Genomic DNA, 27,521 nt, shown 5'->3' with positions numbered 1-27,521 from the left:
CGCAAAATTTGTGATTCCGTAAATGCAATTGCAAAATAAGGAATCGCAAATTTGCGATTCCTTATTTTACATTCAAATTTGCTACATACATACCATTTAGCGAAAATGAGTTCGCAATCCCTAAAATTCTGCGAATTTCGGCGTTTGCGAACCCATTTGAGCTTCATACATATGGCCCCTAGTGCTGTGCTTTTTACATGGAATGTTTGCAGTTTCCCACTAAGTACTTTTTTGCTAATGAGTATGGCATCAGAGATCTGCTCCAGGAATCCTTTCTATCTGTGCTATTGGCTATGGCATTCAATACAAATTAATCAGAATTTCCTTTTATGTTTTGAAAGGGTTATATCGTCCTTCCCATACCTTCTTTGGACATATTGGGCAATTCCGCGGCATCTGACAGGCGGGGATCTATCATTCATTTAATGGAAACTGCAGTTATTGGATGGATCAAACAGATTAAGGTATGATCTAAAATTCTGAATGTCCTTCACTTTTAAGCTATACATGTTTTGACACTGACTTTTCTGTTGCGGTATGTTATCAGTTCATTAACACATACAACGTTGTTGGAACTGGCACTTTATGGTTGGCTGAGGCGGTGCCCCAGCCAGGCAGAACCTACCAGTCCTGCCAGGGCTAGGTGATTAAACTCACTGCATAACCTGGGCTCACCCTTGAGTAGTTTGGCACTGAGCAGTCAGGCTTATCACAGGGGCAATGTGTTCAGCATTGACACAGCACTCTCACACAATAAATACACAGAGCATCACAAAAAAGACTTCACATGTCATGCATGTAAATAAAGATTGCATTCAATTCACACATTATTAACACTACATGAACATCATGTATTTCTGGGCATAAATCACACTTGGAAATAATACTAACAGTACGAGGCCCAACAGTGTTAAAATGACATCAGTAATATGCCCACTTGGGAAAAGTCCTATTTTACCCCAACATCCTTATGTGGTGTGATACATTGTCAGAACTGGGCCAACCCTGGCAAATAGCACAATTCAAATCCACACATTTCTAGGGTACACCCCAGGTCACAATGATATCAGGTATGTTTAAACACCGGAATTTATAACACTTTTCAGCAGCACCGTGGGCCAATGCCGCATGGGTAAAACCAATGTCAAAACTGAGCATTCGTTAGGTAATGAAGGAAGATAGTCAAACGACACCACTGCTTTGTGCAGCTATTAGCAGGCAGCTCTCATGCAGCACTCTCTCCCGTACTCACACAGCACCGTTACACGGTGCAAAGGATATCGGCAAGTCCAAGAACACTCGCACACACACGCACTTGGCATCGTAATGCAGTGCACATAATGTTCGTCAGGTCAGTTGATAATATGAATGCAGACCCATAGGCACAATCCCTCCCCCTCTTCCAGTTACCCCCTTACTACTCTGCCCACACGTTAGAATCAGAAGCATCCACCCCTTACTATACTGGTTTAAGACTGGAGTCACACTTAGTCAGGGCCACAGGGGAGAATGCTGTAGTAACCATCAGAGTAACCAGGCAACAGTCGACAAATGGGGGATTGACCACCACTTGGGAAGGTTCATCCATTTTATGCAGAGCATAAATGGACTAGAGGCTATATCAGTTCAATCAAGAGGTCTCTCGATTCGCCTTCTGTCACCAGCCCAGTTCTGCGAAGCACAGGGGGGTCGCACAGTCTCTTGACTCACTTCCAATTACTCTTGGAAGAGTTCCCCAGCACAGTCACTTATTCTCACCAACCAGGCATTGGGTTCTCTGTACTTCCCTGGAAATGAGGTTAAATTGGTATGCTATAATACTAGTTGCACCAGACAATCCAGTCACAATGAACTAAAAGTTGGGTTCGCCATACCTCCTTGAAAATGAGGTACAATGTCTGGTGTGTGATGATCATAGTCGCACAAGCCAATCCAATCCCCATCAACCCATAGTCGGGTACGCCGTAATTTGGAACTGCCCCTTTTTGTAGGGTTATCCCCAAACCTTTTGCCTTCTTTCTCCTATTTTTTATGACCTGTTTTGTTGGCTCTAAGACTCTGGGCACTTTATGACTGCTGACCAGTACTAAAGTGCATATGCTCTCTGTCTAAATTGTATTGTGATTGCTTTATCCATGATTGGCATATTTAATTTACTAGTAGGACCCTAGTAAAGTGCACCAGGTGTGCCAAGGACCTGTAAATCAAATGCTACTTGTGGGCCTGTAGCACTGATTGTGCCACCCAAATGAGTAGCCTGCAAACCTGTCTCAGACCTGCCACGACAGTGTCTGTGTGGGCAGTTTTAATCTGCAATTTCGACCTGGCAAGAGCACCCATTGTCAGGCCTAAACCTTACCTTTTACTACATGTAAGGCACCCCTAAGGTAGGTCCAAGGCAGCCCAATGGACAGGGTGCAGTGCATTTAAAAGATAGGACATGTACTGGTGGGGTTTACATGTCCTAATGGTGAAATACTGCTAAATATGGCAAGGCCTAGCTCTTCCTTACAGTAACATGGGAATTGCCTTGAAATATCTTTTAATTGTAATGTCCCAGTAGGAGCAGAAAGAGGTTTTGGGTCTCTGGACTCACAATTTAAAAATACATCTTTTGATGAAGTTGGTTTTAAAATTTTGTGTTTGAAAATGCCACTTTTAGAAAGTGTTTACAACAAGGGGTGGTGATGGACAGAGTCTCTGAATTAAGCAGAGTACTCTCACCCAGTCAAGAGATCAGGGCTAGATCCAACACCGTTTTTTAGCTCATTGCACCATCCCAGTTTCTGCTTAATTCAGAGACTCTGTCCATCACCACCCCTTGTTGTTAATTATTTTGTCCACCCTAAGCGTGGAAGGGTATGCTCAGACATGAGTCCCTTGTTCACTGCACCATCAGGATTCAAGCAAGCCGGGCCGAAGAGGCTGAAATGCCAGAAACCGGTCCCCGGTAGCTTGTTTCCTTTCCAGTGTAAGAATTGGCTTTGTAGTTTGGTTTGCCCTGTTCCCATCATGCACTGGGACAGGAACAGACTAATTTGCATACAGCCAGGTTCTGAAACTGGGATGATGCAGTGAGCTAAAAAACGGTGTTGGATCTAGCCCTGATCTCATGACTGGGTGAGAGTTTTCTGCTTAATTCAGAGACTCTGTCCATCACCACCCCTTGTTATTAATTACTTTTAGAAAGTGAGCATTTTATTGCTAAACAGTTCGATGGCTCTGCCTGTCAGTAGAATACATGTTTGGGTTGGCTGACAGTTGGCCTTTTGTGCATTCACGCTAGACAGTCACACGAAGGGAGCTGAGGTGCACCTTGCATATCCTGATGGTGATGTGCCATCACCAGGCTGATGGGCCTTCCTGTGTTAGAGTGGTAGGAGGAGTTGTCACAGACACCTGAAAAGGGCTGTTCCTGCCCTCACACAAAGATGTTTTCACCCCACACAAAGCTGTCTCCACCCCCTTGTAGTGTATCTGGAGCCAGGTCAGGGAAAGGCAGGATCTTATGCACTGCAAAGACTTTTCTTTTTAATTTGCCTACTTCAAAGGCAGAAATGGGTATACTTATTGAGCCTCTGACACCCCTAATTCAGAACACTTCTGGACTGAAGACATTCTGCCAGGAAGAAGAGATGATGCTTTAGGAGGGACTGCCACTCTGTTGATTTGTTGTGCTGGCCTGCTGCTTGCTGCTTGCTGCTTCTGTCCTGGGAGTGAAAAGAGTGGACTTTGCTTTCTGTATTCTGCGTCCAAGGTTCTCTGAGGGCTTGGGTGGGCTTGCCTCCTGTTAAGAAGTCTCAGGGCCATCAAATACTTCACCTACCAGTGCCTGGGCTCTTTGGCTGAGAGTCCTGACTTGCTAAGTGGTGCCAAGCCCATCTCCTGGTCCCTTGGAAGTGTAACCTGGGAAAATCCATACATCGACTCCCAGCATCTGTTTTCTAAACACATCTCTGCAGGATATCGTCACATAGCTGCCGCTTGCACAGAAGCGTAGTTCCCACTTGACGTATCAACCACGGCTTTCACTGCAGGACACAAATTGCTTTCGCAGCTCCGTGAGTGCCAATCACTGTGCCACTGATGTCCGCTGCTCCGACGCAGTACCTGTTTGCGGCTAGATAATCGACTCAGCACCTGGCTTGCAGCTGCGAAATCAAGAAGCGCCTGCATCACGACTACCGCATCAATGCAGCACATGTGGATTTTTGATGGATTGTTCCCCAACGCCGACTCTTCATCAACACCGCTGCGCAGTAAGGAACCGAGGCTGCGTGCACAGAAACTGACACATCACCTACCCAGCCAATAAGAAACCAACGCACCTCCTCCCCTGTCTGTAATGGAACTGAGGCATCACCTCCCCTGCCTACCAGTAAGGAACCGACGCATCATCTTCCCTGTGATTAAGTACCCGACTTATCACCTCCCTTGTATAGTGAGGAACCGACGCATCGCCTACCCTGTGTAGTGAGGAACCGACGCATCGCTTTGCGTTTCCGGCACCTGACCTCCCCTGTGCTTTGCACCGTCTTTGATTTTTGACTCTTCTATGGTACTAATGCAGACATTGATTTCTACAGACGAAACTTGTTTAATCTTTTAACCACTTGGATGCTAAGGGACTTGGAGGATGTTAATGTAATTTCCATTGAAATCAATGGAAACTCCATGACGAGTTACCCTTGTCATTAGCATCCAAGTGGTTAAAAGTGATATTTGGGATTGTGTATGTTGGATTTTTGTTGTTTTGGTCTTGTTTCAGTCAGATAATATATTTTTCAAAACTGGTGTACACTCTTTTTGTACAGTTTTCACTGTGTGTCTGTGTGTGTGGGTAGAAATGCTTTTCACATTGCCTCTGAGATAAGCCTAACTGCTCGCGCCTGACTGCTCTAGCTTCTAAGGGGTTGAGCAGGGGTTATCTTAGCTGTATGACTTCCTTACCCTGACTAGTGTGAAGGTCCCTACTTAGAAAAGGTGCAAACCACTGCCAACTAGAGACCCCATTTCTGACACTGTATCTTCCTGGAAATAAGGCACAATGTCTGTTGCGTGATGATACATGTCACACTATCCTGTCAATCAACCCAGGGTCGAGTTCGCTGTACCTCCCTGGAATGAGGCACAACGTTTGGTGTGCGATGATACTAGTTGTACCAGACAATCCAGTTACAATCAGCCCACAGTTGGGTTTGCGTATCTCCCTGAAATAAGTCGCACCAAGCAATCTGGTCCCACACACAGTCGTACCTCACAAGGTAGAATAAGGTGCTACTATGGATGCGCTCTCCCTCCAATGGCTTCAACCTGTGAATCTGACACTGCACGCAATGAGCATGCAGTCGGTGTATTGCACGAGAGAGCTGCAGCATGGACGACGAAGCAGGCATACTGAGTCCCGCAACCGGTGAATCAGCTCGCCACCAATGAGAGGATTGTGCGTGCTGAGGCCCCACAATGTAGGAGCCACACTCCTTAGATGTGGGCACGGTTTAGGGGCTCTGCACCATGTTATTCGGTCTCCAGGGACAATACTAAGTTCCATGTTCACACTGCACTGCAGTCAGGATCCAGCAGATGAAGTAGGCGCTTGTGAAGACACTGCTCACCAGGTGAAACACGTAGACGTGTAGGTCCCTTACAGAAAGTCTTTGATGTCCCTGAGACCTCTACAAGGAACAGGGGACAAGCCAACAAGCCCTTGGAGAGCCCCTTTCAGTGCACCACATAGCAGCAAGTAGTCTGCCCAAGCCAGCCCCTATTCAGGCAGGGTGCACGGTCCCTTCCCATGGCTGTCTCCTCCTTGTGCACAACAGATTCCTCAAGCAATGTGCACACCCCACAAGTTTATCTCTACCATGTTGAAGTATGGCACCAGTAGTTATAATGTACAATGCCTTTTAAGTAGGGAGTAGTTCAGAGGGTTCCTTTTGAGCTACATGTCTTGCCTACATTTCAATCCTGTCTGCCATGAGGCCTGGGAATGCAGATCTTAATCTTTAGTGGGGCTATAAATTCCCAGAAGCCAGTGTCAGAGCCTCTTCCACCAGTCTATCCAGTCAGGTCCTCAAATGGCAGAGATGTGTCGTTCCAGTTGCATGCCCAATGTTTATTGCTGTCGCTGGGGAATGCGCAGTTGTGCTTCCCCATCCCCCAGTGTGGACTGAAGTCAAACTAAAAGGCATGCAAAAAAGTTTAGCACAGAGAAATAACCATTCTAGAAGTAGCATTTCTAAGCTATCAATGACAAATCCACCTTTACCAGAAGGGAGGATTTGTCATTGTGAATCCAATAATAGTAAACAACATGAGGCTATTCCACTGTAAGCCCCCACGGCAGTTTAGAGTAATCTCAGCCATTCCCCCATGTTAACCAATGGGGAGAGCAGACCTCCTAGGAAGTGCAAACATACATGGGGGGTCTTCACGATCTGAGCAGAAAACCACCTTCCCCGCCTTTCACCTATAAGTTTCTCCACCCTTTAGGGCTCACCCTAGGGGTGCTTTATTGTTAGTGAAAGGCACCCTCTGCATTGGCCAATTATTTAGAAATGCCAACCTGAGCATAAGTGCAAATCCGTACACACAGGCCTGAAATGGCAGGCTTGAAACATGTTTTAAAACATCAGGTAATCACCACTTCCTAACGTGTGTTGGAAGAGCACGCACACTTTCACACTGTATTACAGTGGAAAAGTGCTCCGAGTCCTAAGGCCACAAAAAGAGAATCCTCGAAACCCATGAAGAAATAGCAAAATGTTTAGGAAACACTACCTCAAGACTATCAGGTCCAACAAACTTCCTTTGGACTCGATTTACATCACTTTTCTCAGCTATGTTCTTTGAGTTCAGATGTCACTGCCTATTCTCAAATAATGTTATTAATATTCTCCTCCTCTAGTCTTTTATTAAATATGATATGAATAATACATGAATTTCACTGCTGAGTGTGGGCCTCTGTGACTTACAAGAAACAACTTTGTCAGGATTTCCCGCATCTTACATATATTTAAGAATTATTGTTATATTGTGCATCTATGTCAATTCACTGCATAACATCCTATGAACATTTCAGACTGGTGTTAACATATCAAAAACATTTCTTTACATTTTTAGCTTAGCCTACATTTAGATTTGAAGCCATCCCATTGATACAGATAAATGAGTACCAATATACATCACCTTTCCAACTGCCTTTAGAAACACTTTTTAAAAATTTTAAAACCACAGTTACAGTTAAAACCGTATCCATTCTCTGGACCTCTAAAAAAGCTGGGTGGCATCTGGTTAAATTCATATTTTTTAAAAAAGGGACAATAATTTCACTACGAGAGGCACTATAAAATCTGCAGAAGAAAAGGATGTGGATATCTGATTGTTGTGAGTTGCCATCACATGGGCAGGTGGGCAATATACGATTCCATGAATTCATACTGGGAAAGGACACCAATCTAAAAAATATACAAAATCTAAAACGAGTTAAAAGAAAGCGGTCATAGTTTGTCATGGGCAGAGATAGGTATGGCTGTACAGACTTAGTCTCACATAGAGTAAGGAGGTGTGCGTGTACTGAATGTTTCAAAGTTTCAACTCTCCTCCTCTTATCCTCAAGATGGTCCAGGCAGAGGGCTTTCAAAGTGCTCCTTGGGATGCTGTCCATTGTAGATGGATCCGAATAATAAGAATAGCACCCAATGTCAGTCAGGAAGCACTTAACATATCCCAGCCACTGTGATCTCTCCACGTGGTCCAAGCTGAGGGTATCATGTAATATGGCCCGATTCGTGACACATTCATTTGTAGTCCATACCCTGTGCCACAACAGGATAGGTTGGATTTTAATAATGTCTGTTATGTAGGGTTGAGCAAGTTCAGCGTGACAATTAAATGTGGCAACACACTGTGGTACTGCAAGGACTTCCCTCATAAATTTATTTTCCACCACCTGAATTGGATCAACATTTGCATACCCCCACAAGCCTGAGCCATACATAGCCACAGATAATCATGTTGCTTTATAAATGGTTAACATTTCTTTTATCGGCTTTCTGCCTCATTTTCCAACAAAATTCTTTAAAGCCATGATCGTTTTCATAAATTACTACGAGACTCCGCGGAAAATGTTTTTAAAACCTTTGCTTAAAAAATTGAACTTTGTGCAAATAATGCCAGCACTTTTACACCTTCAAATGCTGCACAGTGACTGCACTCCGTTTATATACAACTTTTTAAAAACAGCCCTGAAATTCAGAAAAAGTATGGAAGGCTGACCCCTAACTGAACTTTATCACCCCCCAATTAAGTATTTTTTAAAAACCTATATGTACATTTGACCGTGATATCATATATTCTCTTTATGATTACCTGACGTATTGATTTTTTTCTCTTTTTTAACTATGTTATGTATACATATGTATTTTTATGAACTTTTATGACTGTATTTCTTGCAGTCGAATAAAGAATTTTGAATTGAATTGAATTGCAGTACCAATATACATCACCTTTCCAACTGCCTTTAGGTGCTAAAGTGTGTTAGCTTTTTAGATACTACTTTTATGGAAAAATCTCCTTATACCCCCTTAATTTCAGATAATTATCACTGGTTTATTTTTCTGAAAAATCCCAGATACATTTTCGATTATACTAACCGTAAATGTTATCATAGCAATCATGCCAATCCTAATCGTCGCCATGCTTAATTTCAGTGGGTTAATTTTAAAGAGTTGTCTTCGAAACAAGTTTATTTTTATTGAGTGTGGATATTAACATTATTCTATCACCAACACATATGGCATTGTTGGATCTATGTAAACTATAATAAACACCCTGACCATGTTGATTTCACACTTCTCTAACACTATCAATATTTTAATTATTGTAACATGGATGAAATGTAAATTGTATATGTGATTTGTAATGGAAAGTATTAGCTAAAAAAGGAGGTTGTTTAGTCTGAGATGGATGCTATTACCCCACAATTGTAAAGAGCGCAGCCCCAAGAATGGCAATGTTTTCCTATGTGTGCCTGATGTGAACACCTAGACAATATGTATATGGGGGTTCCATTTGTTGTCTAGATAGGTCAAAGTAGGCAAGTCTTTTTCTAGTAGTGATTTATCCAGGGCAAACCTATCCTAGTAATCTACTTCACCAATAGTCCCATGTACCCTTGTCTCCCTGGAACCGTCTCTATTTCTTTTATCCTTGTTTCCCTTTTTAAGTTTTGGTGTATGTAGGAGGTCTGCTACAGGTCACCCTTTGCAGGTATCACTTGCTGACTCACTGATGAAGGGATACTACAAGCTTCTTCTTGCCCTAAGATGCATAACTTTCTTCCCTTAGTGTCTGCCTACACTGTGTTGCCTTTAAATGATATGTGTCAAGTGAAAGGTGAGCTAAAGTCTCGGCTCAATGGTGTGAGTTCTTTTTCAAATATAATTTCTACTAGAAGTGTTTTTCCCATTTCTAACCCGCCTGTTGCTTTAATTTATGATAATGGCTGTGGGTTTATCGAGTAGTGGAAAGCTGGGGCTTGAGTACTGCTGCTGAAAGGCTGTCACTGCGGGCTGCGAGTGTGCCTGCTTTACTAGTTTTAACTCTGTAATTTGTTTTCAAAGAAACTGTGGGTGCTTTTAGATTGCCGGTTTATATTTCTTTGTCACACTCTCCTGGGTAAAGATCACGTAACGCTAGAACCCTGCGGTGTCCGTCTGTAAGAGTGGGCCCGCCTCCACTGGGTTGGAGTTGTAGCTGCTCACCTTTCAAACTCTTTAAATACCATGCTGGCGCGAGCACGCAGCGGACGCACCGAAGGCGCGCCAAAGGCAAACCCGTCTGCGCCCGTCAGTGCCCAGAACGTGCCCAGGGCCAGGACCCCTGGTCGTTTTGGGCCCCTTTGCTACTCTAGTGAGACGCTGCTAAAGCTCCGGGGGGAGCCCTGCAGGGACTGTGCCGCTTTTAATTTGGACGGTGTGAGGGAAACGTTTCTTTGTACACACTATCAAGTCGATGGGATTACTTGTAAGAGCAGTAGGAGGAAGGGTGGGGAAACCTGCCGTATGGCAGGGGGAAACACGGAGCGTCTCCGGCATTATGATAATACCTCTCCCATCCTTCATAACCTTGGGCCGGCGATATGGCCGGGGACTATCTCAGCAAATAGTCTTTTGTGTATTCTCCTGAACACACGCTCTGTAGTGAAACATAAATGTGAGTTGGAAATACTACTGAAAGCTCACAATCCCGACATGGTTTTTGTAACAGAAACCTGGAAGGATGCAACCTCAATCCCTGACTGGAACGCGGCCTTGTATTCAGGTTACGCGTTATTGAATCAAGATAGACTTGGCAGTAGAGGGGGCGTGATAGCCATTATTTACAAGGAGGCACTGAAGGTTCAAGTTAACAACAAAAATCTTTAAAAGAGCCTTTCGGTTGCCAAAATCTGCCTCGTCAGCCCAAGTGAGACTGGAATTGGGACTCCAATATCACCATGGAGTGGAGGCAGGTGCATTAGTTAAACTGTGTCATAGACTGTGCCACACCCAGGAGGGTTCCTTGGAGGCCCGACTCTTGCAGGAAATACAGACAAATCAGACCAGCAACAAGTATCAGCAACTCCTGGATTACAGCCTACAGTTACTAAGTGCAAAAGACCTCTGGGATATAAATCCCTCTCACCCGGTGTTAAAGTCCGCCATCAGAAAAACTGTTAGATTGTGGTCCTTTCACTCGGACAGGGCAATACTCTCAAAGAGGAGACATGCCTGGGCTGTATTCAGCAATTTTAAAGTGGGTGTTCAGCCGCCCTTCCTGTCAAGCACATAGGCACTTTATTGGAAACGCAAGGTTTTAGCCTTGAGGATGGGAGAATGGCCCTTTCTGAAGAACCTCCCGGAATGGTGCAGGCCGGGTAGTAGCACGGAATGCAGGTTGTGTGGCTACCATTCTGAAACAATGGAACATATCGTCCATGCCCTGCACTGCTCACAGCCAGATGGTCACTGTTGCGAGGCCAATGTATTATGTTGGGAGTTCGATCTTGCCGCCAAGCAATAATGGCCGCTCTCAACCCTGACAACACCAAGCTAAACATTGGGCTTTCGAAATTTGTCCATAACGCGTCAAAACTTCTTGAAGCCACAGTCCCATCCAAACCCTCCTCACCATAGCAGGGCGGCCGAGTTAATAGACACAGCATCCAAATCAGAGACTATAAGAAATCCAGAGTGATGCACTGTATCAGAACATTATTAGATCTTAATGGCCCCCCGAATTTTAAGTCATTTTTAAATCCATCGTTTTAAAACTCTTATCACAGTCATTTCTATTATTCAATTTTGTCATGTTTTAAATTGTAAATGTTTTTTTAAACCAATCAATAAAGATTATTATTATTATTAAGGTGGAAGCAGTGGCTGATCTCCGGGCCGAAGCGATGCAAATTTGTGTTAGGCTTAAGAACGCAACTGTATTTCATGACCTATTGGTTTATCGACCGCCTGGCCCTAGAGCTGCTTTCCTACCGGCCCTCATGTCCTACATGGAATCCTGTATTGATCCTGAATTTTTTACAATATTTGGTGATTTTAATTACCATCTGGAGTTGGGTAACAACCCGGAGATGGGTAGACTTTTAGACATTATGGAAGCCTACGGTTTACGTCAGTTAGTGTCTGAACCCACACACCAAGGGGGCCATACTCTAGATGGATTATTTTCCAACCACCCATATATCTCGTTGGGCCGGGTAGAGGCACTTCCCTGGACAGACCATAAGGCGGTACTTTTTGAGGTTAGGGCCAAGGCGACTGGGAGGTGTTCTCCTCACAAAGCCACTAAGGTCACGTTCCGGCGATGGAATACGATTACAAGCAAAGGCTTAGAGGCTGCTCTTGACCAGTCCCCTCCAATTTTAGATAAAGATAACGAGGTGGCTGTCACCCAGTTCAACCAATGGATCCAAGGAGCGATCAATTGTGTTGTTCCTGAGCACACCGCCACAGCAAACAGGCGTCCTTCGGGGACACCATGGTATGGCCCTGAATTTAAAGGATTGAAAGGTGAGTGCAGAAGGTTTAAGCGTCTTTGGAGAGTGGATTACCAGCAAAGATGCCTACAATGGGGCCTTGAAAAAATATTAAGAGGCCATTCTGGTTACCAGAGAGCGTATTTTAACTCGAAAATCAAGGAGGCTGGAAACTCTGCAAAAGAGTTGTTCAAATCTGTGACTTTTTTAGCAAAACCCCAGCAGGGCAGCCTGTTTAAACCTGACCAGGTTTTCTGTAATCAGCTGGCGTTTTTCTTCCAGAATAAAGTGCAAACAATATATAATGACCTGACTAGTTCATCAAACACCCTGTCAGGTACATATCAACTCCCCCAGGGTGAGGAGACAGTGCAGGTAAATTGACATGTTTTGACCCTTTATTGGAAGAGGTGGTAATAGACATTTTAAAATCTATTAAATTGGATTCATCCTGTGACCCCTGTCCCCCGGCCGTCATGCATCTGGCGGCCGAGAGAATTAGTGAAACTCTTACTTCCTTGATTAATCAAGTCCTGGTATCTGGGATCTACCCGGCAGCCTGGAGATAGCCAGTATTAGGCCGATCTTGAAGAAAGCCACATTGGACCCTACTGAATACAAAAATTATCGGCCAATTTCGGGTCTTCCATTAGTAGCCAAGGTGCTTGAAAATCGATCAATAAAACATTAACTCAGTACCTGGATAGCAACAGGCTAATGGATCCATCCCAGCACGGCTTTCGTCCTAGACACTCCACGGAATCTGCCCTGATCGCCGCAGCCGAGGGGATTCGAACAGTAGTGGATGGGGGGTGGGGGGAAGGCTATCCTTGTTCTCTTAGATCTGTCGGTCGCATTCGACACTGTTAATCACACGGTGTTGGTGCGGCGACTACAGGAGATTGGAATCAGTGAGTTGGCTTTGGCCCTCCTTTCCTCGTTTCTAGACAACAGGAAACAAAGTCCAAATTGGGAGGGTCTACAATCAGATAGTTTTAATCTGCCTTGCGGTGTGCCGCAAGGTTCAGCTTTATCCCAACACTGTTTAATGTCTATGTTAAGCCATTGGCCAGGCTGGTGAGGAAACACGGCTTTACCATTGTGTCTTATGCGGATGACTTGCAATTGGTGATATCTGTCTCAGACATGCCTGAGCTGATGGCGGCAAGATTCCATGCATGTCTGAACGATGTCATGGAGTGGATGAGTCTGAGTTTCCTGAAAATCAATAAGAGAAAACAGAAGTGATTGAATTTGGGAACGGTTCACCAATCTGGAGCAACTTGTGGTGGCCGCAGGAGGCGGGGGAATGTCCGATACCTGTAAAGAAGGTGAGAAATCTTGGGGTCATTCTGGATTACAAACTGAATATGTCAGCTCAGGTGAATAGCCTAACTTCGGCGAGTTTTTTCCTATTTAAGACCCTGCGCAAAATCTTCCCTTTCATTCCCCGGGCGCTTCAGAAGACGGTAATGGCAGCCCTTTTTATGTCCAGACTGGAATGTTGCAATGCGATGTTCCTGGGCAACGATAAGCATCAAATCAGCAAACTTCAATCACTACAGAATGCTGCAGTACGAGTGATTTTAAAGCTTCCGAAGGGCACTACACTGGCTCCCTGTTCAACAGAGAATTGAGCCTAAGGCACTCTGCCTAGTGCACAAGGCACGATATGGAGGTGGTACTGAGGATTGTCAGGATAGGTTCAGGCTCTGTACCCCTTCGTGAGACCTACGGTTGGCCAATCTTGGCATGATCTGTATCCCAAGATATAGACGGGCCAGATGGGGGGGGACGCTCACTTTCTAGCGGTGCGTCCCAACTATGGAACAAACTGCCGGTGACCCTGAGACTTCAGTCGAATCTCTTATCTTTCAGGAAAACTTTGAAATCCTGGCTGTTCAATTCAGATTAGCTATCAGTTCATCACTTTGCCCCGCATACACTCTCCAGCGCCAAGACGCCTCGGCATTCGAGCGCTTAATAAGCATTTTGTAACATAACATAACATTAACAGTAGTGAAGGATGAAAGGCTGCATTGGCGGGGTTTGAATCTGTGACTTTACGGGTCACACCAGATGTTAACAGCCATCTTGCTTGTAAATTCACAATTGAGTTCTCAACTGAATCCATCTAGGAGGCCTCAGTTTTCAAAATGTATTTATTATTTGACAGCTGTTCATATTATGGACCAGCCCCTTAAGGGTTTCATAACACTTTCCATACATTTCAATCCATATGTGATGTTTCTGCTTCAGTCCCAAGTTGTATTATATTGCAGCATTTATATACTGCTTACTACCCTTATGTGGGGCGCTGAAGTGCTTGCCTACATGAATAACATCGCATATGACGTGTGTTTGGAAGGATGTTGCTTTTGTTTTGATCCTATGTAGGAAGTGTTTCCATGTCGTGTGTCATGTTATGAAATGCAGCACATAGTAGTAAGAGACAGATGCGCAGCTTATGGGCTTCTGCATGCCCGTGGCTTTGAGCACCTCTTCAGGTCCCTTTATGGTATTTCATATAATATTGTTTGCTTAGTCTGAGAATTTGCATATAGTTGTGGTCCTGAGCTGGCTTGGTCGGAGGGAGAGAGAAGAGAAGAGATCTGGTGGGATGGATGTTTTTATTATTATCCCATATCTGAGTGTCTTAGTGAGATGAAAAGAAGTGGTCAGATTATATATATATTTAGGACCTACAATGAATGGACTACATTGAGTTCTCCAAATTTTCCAGTAATGCGTAACTTCTCTTGTTATCAGAGGGGTTTCAGGTTCCGTATGCCTAAAGGTGTAGGCTGGTAGTTTTATAATTGTCCTCATGTCATAATGTCTGTCTTTGTGGTATTGAGCTTTAGATGGTTATTCTTCTTCCATGTGTTTATTGCACGAAGACAGTCATCGAGTTTTGAATTGTAGAGGTCTTTGGGGCTACCCATTTTACAAATTATTTTGGTGTCATCTGCATAGTTATATCAGGTAAGGATGCATGATTTAATCACATTTGGTAGGGGTGATAGGTAGATGTTGAATAAAACAGGGGATATGATTGAACCACAAGGAATGTCATAGTGTTATGTGTTAGGAGGTGATGTGACAGGGAGTAGGCAGACTACACTCTTTCTGTCTATGAGATAAGAAGCAGTCTATTTTGAACCATTAAAGAATCCGAGATCATGGAGTATTTGCAGTAGTGTGTGGTGCGGACCGTGTTAAATGAAGCTGAAAAATCCAGAAGTAATGAGGTAGTGGCTCCATTTATGTTCACTGTTAGATTTAGGTTAACTAGTTAAGATCGTTATCACCGTGAGACAGATTTGAACCAGGGACCAACAAAGACTCTCTGCCTGATACCCGCCACGCTATCCTTTCCTATAACCTTGTTTTCAATCAAATGTTCAAACCCTAAATCCCATAAAACATGACTGCTTGACTTCATATAAAAAGTATGTGTTTTAAATGAAACATAATGCCTTCTAATGGTACAAGTCAGTTTCAGAACTGTGTTTTTAATTTTTCAGGTCATTTTAAAGCATGACCCTTTTCTTGAGCTGAAGACTTGGGGACTGAAACCTGGGATTTACAGAGAAAAAGAGATGTGGGAAGCCCACATCCATGACTTGCAGTCAATCACAGAGCAGCTGAGCTCTGCCAAGGCCAGTGAGATCTTCAGCAGCTTGGAAGAAGCTAACAGCACCTATGGGCATTCCTTCAGAGCCGTCCGGAAGGACGTCACTAAGGTGAGCAGCTGGCAAGCAATAAGTAAATGCTGAGGCTTCTATTCTGTGTCCACAGCTTGTACTGTTAGGGCTTGTCGTAGATCATACATGATTTTTTCAAAACCATGTGCTTTTGATTTGGGGCTATTCTACCAGTGACAAAATGTTCCAGACACTGCAGAACCAGCGCAGCACGTAGTGCAAGCTGCACCGTTTAGGCCTTTAACAGCTGTGCAGCAAGTAGTTCCAGCTGCAACATTTAGGCCACTTTATCCGTGGGGACAGTTCTGTTTGAGCTAGGAGTGAGATGCACTTCTTTGCCCCATTCCCTCACAGCTGCGCAGCCCTTAGTGCCAGCTGCAACGCTTAGGTTTGCTCAAGTGCGCATCCCTTTTGACTTTCGCTGCATTGGCAGCAGCCCTGACAATCTGGATACAGGGTATTTGAGCCCCCCTCTGAGATGGCCAGTGGGCCAGGGAGACTGGGAGGTCTGTTGGGCGCCAGGCCCTATTATGATTATGTGGTGCTAGGAAATGTTTTTCATGTAGTATGATTTACGCACCCTGTTCTGAGTACCTCAAAAGGTGGTTTTATGATGATGAGGTTATCTTGCATATTTTTTAGTTATGCTAGTGAGATTCTGTTTCACCCTGTGCTTTATGCCCCTTATGTTAGTGATTCTCAGGAGGTTAGGGCCCATTATTAGTTTGTTGACATTTTGGGTGTACATAGCGGTCGGTGCCGAATGTGATTTCTGTTACAGGCTGATGCTAATTACAGTGATCACCAGTGGTTACTGGGTGTTCGTTTATGAACTGTTTTACTTTTACTAAATTTGCTTTGTGATGGTTCTGACAGTGGTCCAGTAGGCCCTGTCATATGTAAAAAAAATTCCCTTGTAAATATTATCTAGTGCCAGGTGGCTTCATGTATACCTAAATGAAGAGCCCATCAAATACCAGCGGAATCACAGAGACTCGCAAGCCCCCCATCTTCTTCTGCTCTGAAGTAACAACCTGTTCCTAATCACCTCACTTCCCAGACGGCACATTAGTTCAGATATCTTCACCCCTGACGTCTGGAATATGTGCCCCCTTTATGTCCTTATACTTCTCCTCACCACCGCTTTCTTAGCAACACACTTCTCATATCCAACCCACCCTCCTCCTCCTCACTTTCCCAACATGGCCACCACTCGAGTTAAGGCTGGAATTAATTGCTACAAAATCATTTATCCTCCCGACCAGACTAGAGCTTCAGTAAAACGATTGAAGCATAACACTATGTTTGTTTCCCTGATTCCCTTTTTGTCGATCAATTTTACAATGGTCGTTTTGGGAGGCTCAAAAACAATTTAATTTTTTTAACTCATGACACCCCCTCTTGGTCCCCCAGCTTATATAATTCCCTTAACGTTACCTCCTCCTCCTCTATCCCACATGGGAAACAACAAAAAATGTCCCCCTCTGCGTGTTTCAACGGCTCCCTCACTATCTCACTCTATAACAACGGTACTGTCATGATCCAAGGCAAAGACACCTGTCTCTCTCTCTCTTTGACCACCTCTTCCCCTTCCTACTCCGCTCCTCTGCGTCCGGGTTATCCCCTGACTCTTCATCCAGCTCCACCCATTACTCCCTTTCACCTCCCCTGACCCCCCTACACTCCAATAGGCTGTACCCTCAAGAAGCACAGGTCGGCCCTCTTCCCTCCCCCTCCCCTGTGCCCTCCTCTCCCATTCCTCCCCCTCACAGTATGCCCACCCTTCATCACTTCAGCATTACCTCTAGCTAATACGCTCCTCGTCCAATCTGCACCATCCCGGTACACCAATCTCATCTCCTCCCCCCTATTCCTACCTGACACCCCCCTTTTTAGTCCACCTCTCCTCCAACCTTCTCCCCTAGCTAACTGTCCGTACGCTCCCTTTATTCCTCCCTCTCCCCCTCTTCTCTACCCCCTCCTCCCCTCGCTATTTACCCCGATTTCTCTGCAAACCCATTGCATCTCTCTCCTTCCCCCCACTCCTCCAGCAAAGCTGTGCTACCCCTTTTCCCCCCTTGGTAACCCTCGCCATTCCCCTCCCTCGGGCCCAGCAGAACCAGTTCATTTCTTCAACTTCCCTATCTCCCAACCCCCCTCACTCTGCCAGAGGCCCATTCCCTCACAGCCACCTCTCCTAATTGACAGGACCTCCCCAACCACCTCCCCTCTTTCCCCCCCAAACCTCCTTCATCCCTATGACTCCACACAGTCCTCCCCTCTCCCTCTGCACCACCGCCTTGATCTGCACCCTTCTCCCCCTACTTATGTCCTTAATTCCTTTCCTTCTTGCAACGCTAACATAGACAACTCTCCCTTCACCTCTGATACACCAACTCCCGCTCTCAACCTCCACCTCCCCCCACCTATGAACCCTATATCCCAACTCTCCTCCTGTCCCCCCACCTCTCCCTGCCTTCCACCACCATTTTTCACCTCAACCTGTTTCCATCGAGCCACCCAACCTTCCGTGCTCTGCCCTACTCTCTCTGGAAAATAAGCTAGGCTCTCTTATCACCTCCATCTCCCAGCTTGTAGCTAGCATTTCACTTTTAAGCTCCAAGATTTCCACTTTCCCATACACCGCAACTCCTTTGGAATACTCTCACCTTCCCACGAGTTGCACCTCGCCCCCTCACCCCATTATAGCCAAGCATAACCTGTCATCTGCAAACATCGTTAACTCACACAAGCCCCCGAACACCACCCTTCTTCAACTTTCATCTCCTAGTAACCCTACTATCTACACTATTCTGACCATCTCCTCTGTCAGAACCAAGCATCCACCTAAACCCTTCCGAGCACCCCATATAAGTACAATATCCCTATCACCCTTCATAGCCCAAGTGCCCCCGTCACCAAAACAGTCTTGACAGAGCTGCACTGTCTGCTCCACAATAGCAGATCTGCAGTAAAACACAAACTTGAAATCTCCGATACCATCACCCTTCACAACATTGACATGCTCTTCCTCACAGAGACCTGGTTCAATGATATGTCTCATTCTATGTTTGATCTCCTATTACCCACAGGCTATTCTATATTTAGGAATGATAGAATCGACAAAGCTGGGGGAGGTGTTGCAGTCATCTATAGAAACTCCCTTCAAATTAAGGCTTTTCCTATCAGCTCCTTCCGCACTTTTGAATGCCTATCTCTTAAGCTTCAATAACACCACCGTTCACCCCTCAGATTCCATGCCATATACCGCCCGCCCTGTAGCGGCCCTTCGTTTATGGAGGAACTCACTGACTTCATCAGCGACCAATACTCGCAAAGTGACAATCAGAACTTCATTGGTGACTTCAATCTCCAGTGGGGCTCACCGCAAGACTCCTCTGTGAATTTGCTGGCCACCTTCCTCTCTGCAAACGATCTCATCCAACACTGCACAGAATCTACACACTTGAAGGGCTCAATCATGAACCTTGTTATTTCTAAAGCAGGCATGCTTTCTATCGCTACCCCTATTCATGTAGACTGGTCTGGCCACCTCCTCATCCCATTCTCTCTTCACCTATCACACTCTATAACTCTTGGCCAACCTAAGAGGGCTACCTCCTGGTTCCGTGACACTAAAAATATTGACATTGTTTCCCTCTGTGAATCAGCTTTTCTATCACTTCCAAGGCTAGACCCAAACCTAGATGTTGACGAACTCACCTCCCAATGCCTCACAGTCCTTGCAGTCGAAATCAATAACATCGCTCCTTTCCAAAGCAAAAAGAAAAGGCCCACTCCCTCAGCACCTTGGTTCAACAAATCCCTCTATGAAGAAAGGAAGCACCTAAGATTCCAGGAGAAACAATGGAGGCAAGCGTCCTTCACCGATAATTTGGCCACGCTTCGTTCAGCAAGATCCAGGTACCACAAGCACACCTTCCTTGGGAATATGTCGCATCTCGTTGACCTAGCCAAAAACAGACCCAAAAAACAATTTGATCTCATCAAGAATCCTAACTGCTCTTCCCCAACCTCCAAGTTGGAGGATTCTACAAAGAAAGCAGCGGATTTCGCTATAATCTTTGACGAAAAAGTGAATTCACTTGTGGATCAGGTCGTTCATCCTACCCCTCCAGAGGAGCGCAAATCCTTAGCCTTTTGGCAGAACTTTGACCCCCATCTCTGAAGATGCCCTCCTCTATTGCATCCTTGAAACAAAGCCTTCCAACCATTCTCTTGACCCCATCCCTAGTGCCATTGCCATTGACTTATATACCCTTTCTCTTTCCTATTGGACCACTCTGGTCAACGTCTCCCTCTGTCAAGGCTCCCTTCCTGTCTCTTTTAGTACTGGGCAGGTCACCCCCCTGCTTAAAAAACCCACTGCTGATGCAAATGACCTCAACAACTTCCGCCCCATCACTAACCTACCCTTTCTTGCGAAGATCACAGAGAGATGTGTAGCGAAACAACTCTCTCGTCATATCAAGGACAATGATCTTCTAGACAATTTCCAGTCTGGCTTCATCCAAAACTGCAGCACTGTAACAGCCCTGCAGCAAGTGATTGATGACGCGCTGCGGATACTCGATTCGGGGGGTATTGTCTTCTAATTCTCCTTGACCTTTCTTCAGCCTTTGACACTGCCAATCACAACACTCTCCTCAACACTCTTCAACAGAGAATGGGCATGGAGGGCACTGTGCTTAAATGGTTTGCTTCCTTCCTCTCTGATAGATCCCAAATGATCAAAATAGCAAACAGTCTTTCATCTCCTTTGGCGGTAGGTCAAGGTGTTCCTCAAGGCTCTATACTTGCACCCACATTGTTCAATCTCTATTTAGAACCACTGGGAAATCTCCTAAGTAAGTCCGGGATCCACTATCATCTCTATGCAGACGACACTCAAATCTACCTCAAAGTTGCCTCAACTCACAATCTCTCCATCCTAAACTCTTCTCTCGACTCCATTCAAAACTGGATGTCAACTCATCAACTGATTCTGAATACCTCCAAAACTGAATTCCTCCTCCTCTCCTCCTCACTTTCTCTTCCCCCGGTTCAATCTTGGATGGATCAGATGAATCTACTTAACAATAAACCCATCATTGTCGACAGCGCAAAATCCCTTGGTGTCATACTCGACAAAAAACCCAATCTAATCTCCCACATCAATTCCATTGCAAAGTCTGATCGATAACAACTGCGCCTTCTTTGGGGAATTCGTTGCTTCTTCCCGGAGCAAGACCTTAAAACCCTGGTCCAATCGCTGGTCCTCTCCAGACTGGACTACTGCAATTCTCTTCTTACTGGCCTCGTCAAATCCCACCTGTCACCCCTTAATTTTGTTCTCCATTCAGTAGCTCGTTTCAACTATGGGGTTAAAAGAAGCGACCACATCACACCCATGTTATCCACCCTCCGCTGGCTTCCCATTGAGGCAAGATCTATCTACAAGACCCACAAAGCCTTGCACTCATCCTCTCCTCGCTACCTGGCGAATAAATGAAACTCTCTGGAGGCTCTAGACCATCTCGTAATGCCGAAAATGTACTGCTTGAACCTCCCACTTTCAAGAAGGAAAGATCGATGGCCCAATCCTTTTCAGGCAACGCAGTGAGAATCTGGAACTCACTTCCGCCTCAGCTCCGAACCACCACCTCCCCAGAGGCCTTCAAAACTGACCTCAAAGCTCTCCTCCTTCAAAGACACTTCCAAATTTAACTCACGCCCTCTCTATTATCTGAAGGAAGACCTTCCATTAGAGAAAATTCTATTCTCCATGACTATGGAAGTGCCCTCCCAGTGTGTTCCTGTGGTTTGACTGTCTGCCATTTATTGCAGTATTATCCTTCTACATGTGTTTGGTACTCTTTTGTAACATGCACATGTCACTTTTCTCTTGTAACACACCGTTTGCTACCTCTCACATTTTGTTTGCTTTAGATACTTGCACAAGTGCCACCATTGCCTACGTAACGTTTGTTTTTGTGTTTGAGTGTCTCCCATTTATTGCAGTATTATACCTCTGCTTGTACTTTGTACGCTTTTGTAACTAGCACATATGCCACTTTTTTCTCCTGTAATGCACCGTTTGCTACCTCTTGTATTTTGTTTGCTCACAATTGTTACTTTTGCCTCATGTAACTTAACGTTTGCTTTTGTAATTTGGTCACTTGTAATTGTTCTCCTCATGTATCATTACTGTTCCTATTGTGAAGCACTCTGACACCTTCGGGTAAAGTCTGCGCTATATAAAACGCATAAAATAAATAAAAATAAATATTCTCAAGTTATCACAGGCTCTCCCTGTCCCTCCTTCATCCCTCTCAATCCATCACAGAATCTCCCTGTCTGTCATTCCTTCTTCCTCTCAATCCACCAAAGGCTCTCCCTGTCCCTCATTCTTTCTCTCTCAATCCATCACAGGATCTCCCTGTCTGTCACTTCTTCTCCCTATCAGACCACCAGAGGCTGTCCCTGTCTCTTCTCCATCCTTCGATGCCTCAGGTTCTCAGGGGCAGCACCGACGAGATAAAACAAGCATGCCTGGGTGGTCGCTCCTTCAGCTACTTGTCAGCTAGATGTGGAACTCCCTCCCTCCCTTCTGAGATGAGAACAGAATATTCGGAAACCATGTTCTGAAAACTTGTTTTTTTAGCCAACTGAAACTGCTTGGGAACAAGTGCAGAACTCTTGTGGCCTCTGAAGCCTAGCGCAGGGTCACTCCTCTATAAAAAAAAACTACTAACATAACATCCTCTCTCTCACTCCATCTCTGTCTTACTTGTTCTTCCTCTGTACTCTCTATCCATCCATCACAGACTGTTTTATTCGGTATGTTGGACATATTTTTTTATTTTGGGGTAAAATTGCAGCAATTGTCAATTTTTCCCAGTTTGTATTTCAAAATTAAAATATAGCAAGAGCAGGACATTTGGACAATGCCTTGCTAAATCTGTTTCTTTTTGATTAGGCACTTGCTGCTGCAGAAGAAAATAACAGATACCTGGGGACATTGGTCGTCTATTATGATCTACTGAAGTCGGCAAAATCAAATGCAAAGAAACAAACATATTTTTTGCCAATGTTGCACACTTTACTGCTGGTCTGGACACATTCTAGGTAGGAATTCTACATTAGTTCTTGCCACCTGTGGGTTGCATACATTGTAATATATTTTTGGCTGGATATTAACGTGCCTAACTCGATGTTTTAGTTTGTCTGCTGCGAGAATGTGGATTATTAAATTGACAGCAGGTGACCCTAGTAACCTAATAATGCACAGTCTTGTTCGGTCACATAACTTTTCAACGAGAAACTCTGCCCAACAACTAGTAGCCAGTATCGGCTGCCATGGGTCACTAATGGTGTGGCGGGAGGGGGGGCTTTAAAAAAGAAATAGAGGGAAAAAAAGACAATTTAACTTACCTTAATGGCGGCTGCCTCCCCTCCGTCCTTCTGTCCACAACGCAGGAAACAGGAAGCACCCAGGCTCCCAGACTCCTCTTGCCAATCACGATGCTGCTGTCACCAGCATGACAGCAGCGTCGTGATTGGTCTGAGCACCGTGGTTCAGTGCTCACTCAGACTAGTGCTGGGAGGCTGTCATGTTCTCCACCCAGGCTGTGCAATACAGCCGGTGGAGAACATGCTAAGTGCACATGACGGTTTGGCCGGCCCAAGACGGACGGGCAAGCCATCATGCGCACTTAGAAAGTGCCCACAACTCTTCCACGTGCTCTGTGGGCAGCCCAGCCCCACCCCACCTGCACACAGAGCCACTAGCGAAAAATAAAATGATAATAACATGCTGTTATTATCATTTTATTTTTCCTGTAGGGCGATGCTCCTCCGCCTTAGTGGAGGTGTTGCTGCTGCTAGTAGTTATGGCACAAGAAGCAGCCATTTCCCCAGAGACATGCTTAACAGGTTAAGGACACAACACAATTAAATTCCCATACCAATTTAGAAACATCAAGGAACGTATAAGAAGCTGAGTAAAGGAAAAAAGGTTAAAACAGATTAAGGGAACCAGAGACATTTGTAAAGTTTTAAGGCAATCTCTCCAAGAAATGGCAAAGCGCCAATCAAAGTCAATGTTCACGATTGACTTTGACCTAGCTGCGATAGGCTGACTGTGATGAAATGGGGTTTGGGTAAGACTTGCGGGAAACAAGAAATTGTTACCTTGTGAATTTGTCCCTTTTTTGGTTATCTGTTTCTTCCATTAGTGCAAGGCAGGATGCTGAAGCCACAGGGGACTGTTCAAAATCAGATATGCTGTGCAGAGTTCATTTGTTAGCCTTTAGTTTTGGCTGAGCGGTACACAGCTGAATTTTGTAGCTGGATTCCCACTGACAGACACAGACTTAAGGGCCGATAATGATAGCTGATAATCCGCATCCTCTGGGCCGGCGGAAGCCACCGCCGGCCCGGAGGATGCGGATTATCCGCTGCGGACTGGAAAAAGACCCCCCGCCAGATTAGGATGGCTGGGGGATATCTTTTCCGTCTGCAGCTTTTCCGCCGCGGTCGCCTTCCGACCGCGGCGGAAAAGCTCTAACATGGCTGGCGGTGACTGTCAGACACCGCCAGGCATATTAGGATGTCGGTGGTCCTATGCCTTTCCATGGCGGCATTTCCGCCGTGGAAAGGCATACAGTCGTTTCTTTGGGGGCCCGTTGAGGGCCCCCAGGGGTGAAGGGGGGGTGGGGGGTGCCCATGGGGGGTACCTGCCGCTTTGTGCATGCAAATGCACTGCTTTCCTTTTTAACATTGAGGCGGGTGCTGCTTCAAGCAGCACCCGCCGCAATGTTAAAAATACAGGATGTGACCGCCAGGGTGGCGGTCACATCCTAATTTGCACGGAGGGACCGCCGCTGCCCCTGCGGACGGTCCCTCCACCTCTGGGGTGGCAGACGGGCCTGCGTCCATAGTTTTTTTCTGGTTCAGAGGTTTTGTATGTAGTGCCAAGCAGGACGATTTGTTTGACTAAGGCTCCATGGGGTTAGGTATGTTTTTGTGGTGGTCGCAAAGTATTCTCAAAATCTGATGGAAAAAGCTCTGAGCCACCTAAACCAGCAACCCTTAGTGGGCTAGGATGCACCTTTCTTGGGAACCTTTAGTGCTTTGCTCCTGTCCTCATGGAGCTCAATACAATGACATAATTACAATACTGGCTGATGTTGGAAACTCAGTCCTGCTTTCTTCCACTACTCCCTGATCCTCAGGGTTCAATGCAGTTTACTCCCAGCTGGCAGATGGAGCTTACTCACACTAGTGAGCCATTCTTCATTTGTGTATGTCCCTGAAGCACGTACCAAGAGGCCAGCTAGCAGAACTATGGAGAGTAGTTCCAGTTTCTGGGCTTAAGTGGAGAGGAGGAGTCCTTCAGGCTTTTTGCCTAGCAGGTCAGTCCTACACATGTTTTCTTTCAGCTGCTAGCATGTTCTGAGGAGCTGGTAGTGAGGTGTACTAGCCAGTGACAGGAGACTAACAATTCTGTAGAATTCCAGACAAATGCCGTAAATAAAAAATGCATGAAATATTTTTGAAAACATATAACGTGTACACACAATTTAACAATATTTGATGCTGATAATTTACAATCGAGAAACATAACACTACTTAAATTTTCAATTATTTGAAATTGGTTGATTAAATTTTGATTATGGAAGCTTTTAATATAGAGATGGTTCTAATTTACAGTCAGCAGTGCAAGGTACGCATATTTTGCCTTTGAGGGGAGTGTGGAAAATTATTTAATTAAAATGTTTGTGAAAGTGCAAGCTAAGTGCATAACTCTAAAGTATGTACTTTTGACATTTCTCATACAGGTACTATCATGAGCCTAAAGTGTTTGTGAACCTTCTGAGACTGATGTCCAATGAAGTGGTTCATGTAGCAGGAAGCATTATTGGAGGAAATGTCCTAACCGAGCCAATGGTAAAAGTGATGACCTCTGCTCTTCCTTTTGTAATTTATGTTGTTCTGACCAACCTTGAAACTAATGACTGTTTACTTTTCATCTTGCCTACCAGCCCACGATGTCAAATTGTCCAAAGCATAAACTTTAAACTAAAAATCTCAGAATGGATAGCATATTTATTTATTTTATTTTTTTGAAAGGTTTCATATAGCGCTGGCTAAACCTAGGGGTATCAGAGCGCTTTACATGAGTATCAGACCATAGTTGAAGGTTACATTGTTACAAAGTTTACACAGTTTTAGAGCATAGCTACATAGTTACATGTTGGGTCGAGACAAACAATAAGGACATATACGTAATGGAAAAAGCAGGCAAAGGGAATGATTCAAGGGATAGTGGGTAGGAGTAGGGGAAGTAGACAGAGAACGAAGGAGGGAAAGAGGAGGGGGAGGGTGAGAGACATAGCATAAAAGAGGAGGGGGAGGGTGACGGGGGCACAAACCGGTAGACAAGTAATAGCTGCGTCCAAAGTCCAGTAAGCTGTGATCTTCGTTGTGAGAGGCTCCCTTTACGTGTTGACTCTCTCAGAGGGGTCTCTGAGACTCCAAGGCCTATCTACTCGATCCTTCCCCAAAAAGGGGAGAGGGAGTACTTTGGCAAGGGGGGGCCATACCATAACCTCAACTGTGAGTGGCTCCCTTGGCGCTGTGGACTCTCTCAGAGGGATCACTGAGACTCCAGAGTATACATATTGGATCTTTCCCCAACAAGGGCAGAAGGAGTGCTTAGTCAAAGGGCACAAGGGACAGGGGGCTAGGCGGCGTAGCAGGCAAGGGGAGAGAATCAGGGGAGAGAGGATAGGAGCAGAGGAAGTAGACGAAGAAAGAAAGAGGGAAAGCAGTGGGGGAGGGAGAGAGACAGAGCATGAAGGAGGAGTGGGGGGGTTAAGGGGGCATGAACCAGTAGACGAGTAAAAGCCGCGTCCAAGGTCCGGTAAGCTGGGATCCCAGGGGAAGTGGTATCATTCCCACATCTACGCTGTGTGAGGCTCCCTTTACGCAGTTGACTCTCTCAGAGGGGTCTCTGAGACTCCAAGGCCTACCTACTGGATCCTTCCCCAACAAGGGGAGAGGGAGTGCTCTGGCAAGGGGCGCCATACCATACCTCAACTGTGCGTGGCTCCCTTAGACGCTGTGGACTCTCTCAGAGGGGTCACCGAGACTCCAGAGTATGTATATTGGATCTTTCCCCAACAAGGGGAGAAGGAGTGCTTAGTCAAAGGGCAACAAGGGACAGGGGGCTAGGAGGTGGGTCGGAACTGCAGGTCAACAGAGGAGGAACAAATCGCAAAAGAAAAAAGTCACATTAATTACAGAAAGAAGAACTCATTCAATACCAGAAACCAAAGGTAACCAACAGAGGGCCCAATTACGATGGCTTTCAGACAGCAACTGACAGCTCGTCGTTGCGATCCGACTACCATCTGCTGCTGTGGTGTGACCAACGCATTACAATGTGTGCAGTCAGAGGCAGCAGGTGGAAGGACTCTCCGGCGCTTTCCAATGGGCTCAAGGAGCCCATTGGAAAGGTGCTAATTATGATTGAGATTATGAGGTGCTAAGGAAACACCTCATAATCTCTTAATGGTTGTGGCTTTGCCGTCGGGATTATGATGTCGGTTTCCAGCAGCCATGAAGTTAAGAAAAAGGGACTCCCAAATTTTGATTTTTAGGTCTAGAGGAGGAAGAGACAAGGAAGAACCAACAATAAAGGACCTCTAAACTGACCTATATACTTTGAGTAAATCAATCTATACTTTTAGAAGTGTGCTGCATATATGTGGAAT

The 27,521-nt window shown here is 45.3% G+C and overlaps 1 protein-coding gene across 1 annotated transcript in view; it reads left to right on the top strand.

Moving 5' to 3' along the window:
- The window catches only part of LOC144822741 (uncharacterized), a 2,085,503-nt gene that overhangs the window by 46,810 nt on the left and 2,011,172 nt on the right, over positions 1-27,521 (top strand). Inside the window, exons 5-8 of the mRNA XM_078680596.1 lie at positions 342-464; positions 15,562-15,780; positions 22,721-22,869; positions 25,584-25,692. Of these exons, the coding sequence (XP_078536722.1) occupies positions 342-464; positions 15,562-15,780; positions 22,721-22,869; positions 25,584-25,692 (600 nt within the window). The remainder of the gene's footprint in view (positions 1-341; positions 465-15,561; positions 15,781-22,720; positions 22,870-25,583; positions 25,693-27,521) is intronic.

Source organism: Lissotriton helveticus, chromosome 3_1 (genome assembly GCF_964261635.1).
Source record: "Lissotriton helveticus chromosome 3_1, aLisHel1.1, whole genome shotgun sequence".
Classification (NCBI taxonomy): Eukaryota; Metazoa; Chordata; class Amphibia; order Caudata; family Salamandridae; genus Lissotriton; species Lissotriton helveticus.
Note: the sequence above shows the minus strand (reverse complement) of the source record. Positions and strands in the feature narration are given on the sequence as shown.